General features: G+C 38.8%; 1 protein-coding gene across 1 annotated transcript in view; it reads right to left on the bottom strand.

Annotated features, from left to right (window-relative positions):
- LOC115219933 (cholecystokinin receptor type A-like) overlaps nt 1-7,008 on the bottom strand; it is a 23,909-nt gene extending 16,901 nt beyond the window's left edge. The window contains exon 1 of the mRNA XM_036509425.1: nt 5,399-7,008. Within this exon, the coding sequence (XP_036365318.1) occupies nt 5,399-6,476 (1,078 nt within the window). The 5' untranslated portion in view covers nt 6,477-7,008. The remainder of the gene's footprint in view (nt 1-5,398) is intronic.
- Nucleotides 7,009-9,680: the final 2,672 nt, after the last annotated feature.

Below are 9,680 nucleotides of genomic sequence, written 5' to 3'. Positions count from 1 at the left end.
CCACACGCACGTACATACATGCATAAACGTTAAAATCTTTTCATGGTCGCTCCTAATCATATAGTTCTTTCTCTTGTAGAGGAAACCAACTGTTACTCCACAACGATCTTTCTCGACGAAGGCGCCTTTTCACGCATAACGCGTAAGTTTTTGCTTTTTTCCTATCGTTACTACGCAGCCCTTTGCACCTAAATGCTTGCTGGAAGGATTTTCAAACAACGTCAGCCTCATCTCCAAACATAACCAAAATTGCCACCATGTCCATGCTTCTTTAATTTTCCCGCAGACATCAGTTTGAAGAGAAATATCAACAACTTCCCTCTCAGAGCATGTGTGGATGCTATGGACACGGCTCTTTCGTCCAGAAGAAACAGTTAAAAAAAAATAATAGAAAGAATATCTTTGTACTTCACGTCATATATGAATCCTATCAACAACGACATTAAAAACTACTCATTGCACATTTGAATACATACATCAAAACATCTCATTACACTCTGTATTTATTAGTATATATCGCACATATTAATACGTATGGCATATAATATACGTATCGGAACATAAACATAAGGCGGTGAGATGACAGAAACGTTAGCACGTCGGGCGAAATGCTTAGCGATATTTCGCCTGCCGCTACGTTCTCAGTTCAAATTCCGCCGAGGTCGACTTTGCCTTTCATCCTTTCGGGGTCGATTAAATAAGTACCAGTTACGCACTGGGGTCGATATAATCGACTTAATCCGTTTGTCTGTCCTTGTTTGTCCTCTCTGTGTTTAGTCCCTTGTGGGTAATAAAGAAATAATTATTTCGCTCGTGTCCACGTTCTGAGTTGAAATTCCGTCGAGGTCGACTTTGCCTTTGAACCTTCTGTGGTCGATTAAATAAGTACCAGTTGTGTACTGGGATTGATGTAATCGACTTACTCCCTCCTCCGAAATTGCTGGTCTTGTACCAAAATTTGGAATCAACATACAAATCAGAAGATATTGCACGTAACAATTCATATAAACACACAGCATTACAATCACATTTCTTTCAAACAATACTCAAAAAAACCTTTACAAATGTTTCAAATGCTCTTCAATCTCTGCGGATTTCTCATAGTAACACCATTTTCAAAACACCGCGAAATGCAGCACGGTGGCTAGTGACTCTCTGCTGTGATAGAAGTTGTCTAACTCTAAATAGTTTAGGCCCACATGAGAATACTGTTGACCCTTGAGTGACGCAGCAGTTCCTACACAAACAAATATTTGGGATCGTATTCTGAATGAAGTTAATCATACTGATTAACAAGGATTCGCTCATCAAAACATTTTCCATGACAAATTCATTTACATTCTCTGTCCTTCTTTTATCTAATTTCACTACCACTACAACAGCTTTTACTCTTCTGAACTATTATACTTGCACAAATCTGTCTGATGCATCTGAGACCCTTTCCCAACTCTTCTTAAACTGATGGAATTACAATTGTCTGGAAGTCCCTTTCTGCCAACGTTTAAGCTACAGATATTTTCAATAATTGATTATTTAATCAGTGTAAAACACGAGACAAACGTTCACAAGCCCTTATAAGTTGGTTTTCCGCGATAATAAGAAAAACCTGACATTTTAGGCTGAGATTTTTTCATCAGAGAGTATGTATTCTATTAGCGTATCCTATATACAGCGGCTACATGATGCGGTGATACGCTTGCTGCTGATGAACTGTGTATCACGGTTTCGTTTCTTGTTTGGACATTTTTGCAACATTCTTTCAAAATCATCATCATCGTCAACCCCGTTACATTACTGCTTCATGTCCTATGCTTTCTATAAGTGACTGAAATCCCAACATACCCCTGAACGGGAAGCCAGTCTGTTGCGGAATTACTCATTTTACAGCTGAATGGACAAGAACAACGTAAAATGGAGTGTCTTGCTCAGGAACTCAAGACAGTCTTGTAAGCAACAAACACCCTAACCACTTGGACACATGCCTTCTCTTCGACACTATCCACTGAGAAAATATGAACAACGGAACTTGTATGCCTTTTATGTGAAGTAGCCCTCCCAGTCTCCCCAGAAAAAGCAGCGCAAAGCTGTCTGTTATGTACCCCTCAACTGTATCCATGGTTAAAACATTTAACTCACAAGTTTCTTAAATGTAACTTCTAGTAAATCATACACATATAACCTGACTGCTGTCAACAAAGACCATACGGTAACCTTGATGTGTTATACTGCAGTCATAGTTTGGAGTTCAATTCTTCCCTTAGATATAAACATAAAATGGTTGGAGTTCCAATGTTTTCATTTTTAAGCCCAAGCCTTTAACTGATAATGGACATGATTGCCAACCCTCTGACTTTAGGATGCACAAGTTTTCAACATTGTCATGGTACGCCAGGATTCATTCATTCGACCACGCACATTTTATTAAGTTTAAATATCAGTGCAACTTCTGTTACTCTTAAAGTAATCTTTTGTCTAATTGTGAAAGCGGTGAGTTGACAGAATTGTTAGCACGCTGGAAAAATTGGTTAGCGGCATTTCGTTCATCTTTACGTTCTGAGTAGAAATTCCGCCGAGGTTGACTATGCTTTTCATCCTTTCGGGGTCGATAAACTAAGTACCCGTTGAGTACATTGGGCAATGTAATTGGCTTACTCCCTCCCATCAAAATTGCTGGTCTTGTGTCAAAACTTGAAATCAATCTTTTGTCTAGGTGGACTGAGACAACGATCTGATCTCATTTTTTTCTCTGGAACTGCTTGCGACACAACGAGCTGTCGGAGGAACCTCAACATTGTCGCTCGGGCCTTCTAGAAATAGCAATCAATTCTCCCTTAAATCATTTCTTTCTGTAATCTAAAAAGAATATGAATGGCTGAATCGTGCTGCATAGACAGTGTGGAAAATGTCAGGGATGATCATGGACGAAATATTTGTGGTCATAGTGTGTTGAGTTAAAAAGTTTTGTAATATTTGCTTTGCTCATCAAGTTGCAACAAAAGCAGTCCAGCATCTAAAGTGGTGACCATGGTGCTGCACCGGCTGAAGCCACCTTCCCACCAGTTCTTTGATCCCACGCTGATATCAGTTCTTGTTCTACGAGGAAAAGGACTCCTTCACTGAAGCTTCCGCTACTTCTTGGTTGATGAAGCGTCGTGAGCGTAGGATTTGGGTTATGGAGCGGAACAAGTAATAATCCGACGGAGCTAAGTTGAGTGTGGCATCAATTCGTTCCCCTCAAGTTCCTGGAATCTATTTCGAGTCCCTCGAGCAGTAGGAGTTCTTGCGTTGTCTTACCGAAGAAGAGTTCGCTTTCTGTCCACCAATACCGGGTATTTTTGCCCCACACTGGAATACATCGGCTCCAGGTATTTGGAGTACAGGTTTGCATCGATGTTTCGACCGTCTGGAACGAACTCGTAATGAATTATCCCCTCATAATTCCACCAAACGCAAAAAGCATCATCTTGCGTTTTGAAACGCCCATGTTTGGCGGTAGGCTCCAGAAGTTGGCCTCTTGATTAACCACTCCTTATTTACGTTAGGATTGCGGAAAATAAAGTACTAATCAAATGCTAAAATAAAATAATAAATGCGCCCTTTTAAAGCCTAACCAGGCTCTTGGGCCCGGTTTCCCGGTTTCAACATTATCATGGTACATCAATCAAACACTGAGGTAGATGTAATTGGTTGCCGATTTATGCCAACATTCAAGAAGCTAGTGCAAATATTTCGTCACACTACCAAGGGTGGGAAAGCGAAGATGTTGAAGTGATGTATACCTCGGAGCAGACTGTTGTCTCATCTATATTATCCACCTGCATCGTTCTGTAATAATCTTTTCTACTATAGAGACAAGGACTGATATTTTGGGAGATGGGGTTGCCGATTATGTGGACTCCAGTTCTCAATAGGTACTTGTTTCATAGACCAATAGAATGAAAGGCAAAGTCGACCTAGGCGGAATTTCAACTCAGAACGTTGAGATGAACGAAATGCCGCTAAGCACTTTTCTCGACGCGCTATCGATTCTGCCAGCTCGCCGCCTCATAACATCCTATTTTACTGGTTTCAAATTTTGGCACAGAACCAACGATTTTTGAAGTGGGAGGTATTCGATTACACTCCGAAAGGACGAAAGGCAAAGTCGACCTCGGCAGAATTTGAGCCCTGAACGCCAAGACGGACGAAATGCCGCGAAGCATTTTATCTGGCTTGCTAAAGATTCTTCCATCTCGCCGCCTTATAACATTCTATAATACTGACAGCAAAATATGCGCGTTCACACACACACACACACACACACACACACACACACACACAACTACAGACACACAACTACACACGCACACGTACATATATCCACTCTCCCTTTCTTCATTTCTCGTTCCCTCCCCACTCTCTAAATCTAGGTCCGCACTAAACTGTATAACGCATAAAGAAGAACAGTTATTTTTACTCTGTACAGATAGAAGTTCATTTCACCCCTAGTACTACAATTCTCTCCACATCTGACCACAGCAGAAAAAAGTGATGTTTTCGGGGAGATCAGCTCACGTAAATTGACTTCCTAGTAGTTGTTGTTGTTGTTTAGAACCGCTCAGACCTAATCGAGTGAACCTATGATCAAAGGCATCCCAGCCGTGGCCGTTCTGTTTCAGGACTACATTATCCAACGGCTCCCTTCTTTTTTTTAAGATGGTAGGATGGGAGATGAAGACTTGGCTGCTATTTCTAGCAGATTTAGCAATTATGTAGTGGCTCCTTTGTTCAACATAAAAATTGAATAAACAGATGTGGGAATATAAAGATGTGAATGTTTTAGCAATGATGACCAAGAAACAAGAACTAATTGTTTTCCTTCACTTTATACGATACATAGTTATATATTTCTTTATTGCCCACAAGGGGCTAAACATAGAGGGGACAAACAAGGACATACAAAGGGATTAAGTCGGTTACAATGACCCCAGTACGAAACTGGTACTTTATTTATCTACCCCGAAAGGATGAAAGGCAAAGTCGACCTCGACGGAATTTGAACTCAGAACGTAACGACAGACGAAATACCTATTTCTTTACTACCCACAAGGAGCTAAACACAGAAGGGACAAACAAGGACAGACAAACGGATTAAGTCGATTATATCGACCCCAGTGCGTAACTGGTACTTAATTTATCGACCCCGAAAGGATGAAAGGCAAAGTAGACCTCGGCGGAATTTGAACTCAGGACGTAACGACAGACGAAATACCGCTAAGCATTTCGCCCGGCGCGCCAACGTGTCTGCCAGCTCGCCGCCTTTACAATACATAGTTATATGTAGGAAAAAAAAAATCAGCCACATGATGTTCAAGTTCATTGCAAATTCAGATTTTCTATCAATACTAGCTATACTTACCTCGGCGAAAGATTTTCTCAAATATTTTACATAATTCTCTCCGAAAGCGGATATTTAAAAGTCCATAAATGAATGGGTTGGCAACGCAGCTCATGAAGTATGAACGAATTGCTAGTTCGTATGGAACATAACTTTTGCTTTTTGTATAAACTCCACGTCTATGAACGATTGTCCACAGGGTTGCAATATAATGAGGCAAATAGCTGACAATCCAGACTAATGAAACGATAAAAAATACTATATTTGTTTTTTTAATTAACTTTTCTTTTTCTTTAAATGCTTCGTTAAGTTGATCAATCTTATATGGTTTCATTGTAACGTGCGGCACAGTAACCCTTTCCTCCATCTCGTTGGGTTCTTCTTCTTCTGAAGGTTCTCTTGTACGTTCATTTATTTTCTGTAATTCTTTCATCCTTCTTCTCTTATATCTCCAAACACACAGCGCAATACGGTAATACAGTACCATGAGAATGCTAAAAACAAAGAGATTCAAACCTAGCAATGTGCAATAATAATATAGAGGGTAGATTTCATGAATATTGTCCTCAGCATACGAACAAACTTCTACAGTAATTCCGCGTACGCCAGTCCATATCGTTCTTTTGCCGAAAACCCAAACTGCGGGTATGGATAACAAGAAGGAGATTATAAACATTAAAGGCACCATTTTCATTGCCAGGCGGCGAGATATATGTCTCCGAAAAGGTTGGCACACTCGCAAATATCTTTCTACTGCTATACAGAAGATAATTCCTGCGGCCAATATTGTTCCTATAGCGAAACTAAAATTTTCCAAATGACACAGGAATTCACTATAAAAGGTCAACGAGAAACGTAGAGAAATAATGTCAAAAGGCATATACATTGTACAGCATAGTAAATCACATATGCCAAGAGCTGCCACAAAAAGATTTGTTGCCGTTCTCCTCATTTTTCGATAAAATATATAAACTACAGCGCCGTTTCCGAGAGTACCTAATGTCAAACATACTGAAACGTAAAATATCACAGGTATATTTACAACTAATTGCTCATTATTTAAGTTAAATAAAGTTCTATCTCTACTTTCCTGGTCCATGTATCGATGTCAATATGTCAAAGATATATCCACGTCTTCCTTACGGCTTTTTCCATGAAATGTGCTTTGAAAATTTTGAAGAAAACCTTTGAGTTCTCATAGAGTATGATAAAATTTTCAGGATTTGTAAAAGATACTGATATATAAATATTGTAGTTCCAAAAATTTAGAATATTCCACTTAAAGGCAACATATTAAACTGATGTAGATTGATTAATATGGCTAAAAGAGAAAATGTTTGGAATATTATTTATAAATGTGAAAATGTAGATATTTGTAAATGGTGTCGTTAAAATTTAAATCCCTGCAAGTTGCTTTGATTTTATGATTAGAAGATATTCTAACTGTGTAATGAAATATCTATTTACTATTCTGAGGCAACATATAATCGTTGGATTTCTATTAGTATAATAAGAAATATGTTCCATTCTTGGACTAAAACTTCTGCAAGAAGTTAAAGCATTTATCGAATTATTTGAAATCCGGATGTGACGCCATTGTGACGTTATAATAATGTCCTTGATAATAAAACAAAGGCGTAAATGATAACTATGAGACTTATGTGATAAAAATGTATTTTATGAAGCCAAGTCGAACTGACAAGAAAGATACGAAAGAAAAATAATATAAAAAATATAAATCCAGGAAACCCCTTGGTACACGTACATATCATAACTATTTAGTAAATTGTACGAACCGTTATAAACACAGGTTTTCTGTAAACACTACAGTTATGATACTCAAATTGTTACAAATACTAATTTTTTTAATCACTGACGATCTCGCATGATACCTTCTCATGCGAAAACCGTAACTCAAAGACTAGATTGGCTCGTTAGAAATAGAAAATATTTCAGCCCCGATCAGTTGCTGAGCTTCTATAATGCTCAAACTATGAACAAACGTTCGAATAGTATCAATCTCTTATCACCTCGTCGATTTGTTCACAGTGCATAGACATATCAGTATTGCACCAACCTGCCGAGCAGCTCCACCTCCTCCTTTAGCAATAAAAAAGAAACTCTTTGAACGACTCGGATTACACTGAGAAAGGAAGGACACACCGGATAGAGTAATTCTAAAACAAAAATAATACAAAACTAAGATAATCATGCGTTTGTGTTTTATTACCAGCATATTACTCTACCCAATACATTTAACATACAATTGTCCAGTCCCATAGTGGTGTATCATTATCATGGGCATATGCATAATCGTGTTGCTAAGTAGTTGAAGTCCACAGTGACATCACATGCCTCTGGATTCAACCTCCTTCTGCGACACCTATAGCATTGGTCTGCCACCATAACCTAGAATCAATCCAAGGAGTCTATAAGGTTAGCCTAAGGTTAGCTCGGTATATACTCATGCACTGCTTCATGCTGCAGCACCCATGGTCCCGCGGCTCCTTCAAACACTCATGGTCTCTGAGGCCAAGAGAAGGTGGTGTGTTGTACCATTTAATCTTTGGTTTATCAATAAGAATAAAGGTTCGGTTCGTCGATGGAAAAACATTGTTTCGTCAAACGTGTGTTCCTCAGCTTAATGTGTAATGGATATGGTTCGGGGGCCAAGAACGCTGAAAGTATCCACTACCTTTGCTGATCTTGGGAAAGTCTCATCTCCCTACTGTCTTGAGACCCCATTCGATGTGCTGCAGCATGCGTTTGATTAAACTGGGGAAAGTATCATAAATATTATAGAAATAAGATGACCTTGGTGTTATCACATTAGAATTGAATGTGAATAAAAGTGAAATAATATAGGCTTAGTTATCACATTAAAATGAAAATTGAAAGAATACCGAACCAGTCCCAATGTTTATATTGTTTTAATTCAAATGAAAAAAATTACATGTTGACAATCTCGGGGTCTGATACTATCACTTTGTAAAATCTGATTTGATTTGGTAGAGCCGTTTGAGAATGCATAGGGAACAGACAGACAAAGAATATATATATATATATATATATATATATATATAAATTATAAGCATTGTTTACACAGGGAAGAGCCTTGGCAGCCGACATACAATTCATATGATTATAAAATATAGCAATTTCAAACTTTGGCATAAGTCCAGCAATTTCGGCTGAGGGGGTAAGTCGATTTATTGACCCCAGTGTTCAAGTCTCAGGGAAGGGACAGAGTCGATTATATCGACCCCAGTGTTCAACTAGTACTTATTTTATGGACTTCGTAAGAATGAAAAGCAAACTTGACCTCGGTGGAATTTAAGCTCCGAACGTAGGGACGGACGAAATGCTAACTAGCATTTTGCTGAGAGTGCTAACGAGTCTGTCCGCTCGCTGCTTTATAATTATAGAATATACAGTAAAGCCTCGACATTCGAGTTACTTTGTACCCAGAGGCCGCTGGTAAAGCAAAAACTCGAAAAGCAGAGCAACAATCTCCCATAGTAGTAATGTTATATATCGTAATTTGTTCTCAAAAGATATTTAAACTATGAAATTTATAATATTCGTAAATGAATGGCGATAATACAACAGTAGAATGTAAAGAATATTTTATAGAAAGTGTGAAAGGAATGGCAAGACCATTTATAATAAAGATATATTTTATAATAGTTTTCTGAATCGCTTTCACACGCTCACACCATCACTTGTAGATGTAGTTGCTGATTCACAAGCACTCGTAGACATACTTGTAGATTTCTTTATAAAAAAAGTCTAGAGTTGTTTAAAAGAAGAGAAGAAAATAGTAGAAGAGAAACAAAATGTTGAGAAGCAGGAGAATAATAAAACTGTTGTCATCTTTGGCGACACGGGTATACTCTTTATTCTTTTACTTGTTTCAGTCATTTGACTGCGGCCATGCTGGAGCACAGCCTTTAGTCGAGCAAATCGACCCCGGAACTTATTCTTTGCAAGCTCAGTACTTATTCTATCGGTCTCTTTTGCCGAACCGCTGAGTAACGGGGATGTAAACACACCAGCATCGGTTGTCAAGCAATGCTAGGGGGACAAACACAGACACACAAACAAACACACATACATATATACATATATATACATATATACGACAGGCTTCTTTCAGTTTCCGTCTACCAAATCCACTCACAAGGCACTGGTCGGCCCGGGGCTATAGCAGAAGACACTTGCCCAAGATGACATGCAGTGGGACTGAACCCGGAACCATGTGGTTGGTTAGCAAGCTACTTACCACACAGCCACTCCTGCGCCT

Source organism: Octopus sinensis, linkage group LG15 (assembly GCF_006345805.1).
Source record: "Octopus sinensis linkage group LG15, ASM634580v1, whole genome shotgun sequence".
NCBI classification, from domain to species: Eukaryota; Metazoa; Mollusca; class Cephalopoda; order Octopoda; family Octopodidae; genus Octopus; species Octopus sinensis.
This window is presented reverse-complemented; position numbering and strand designations above follow the sequence as displayed.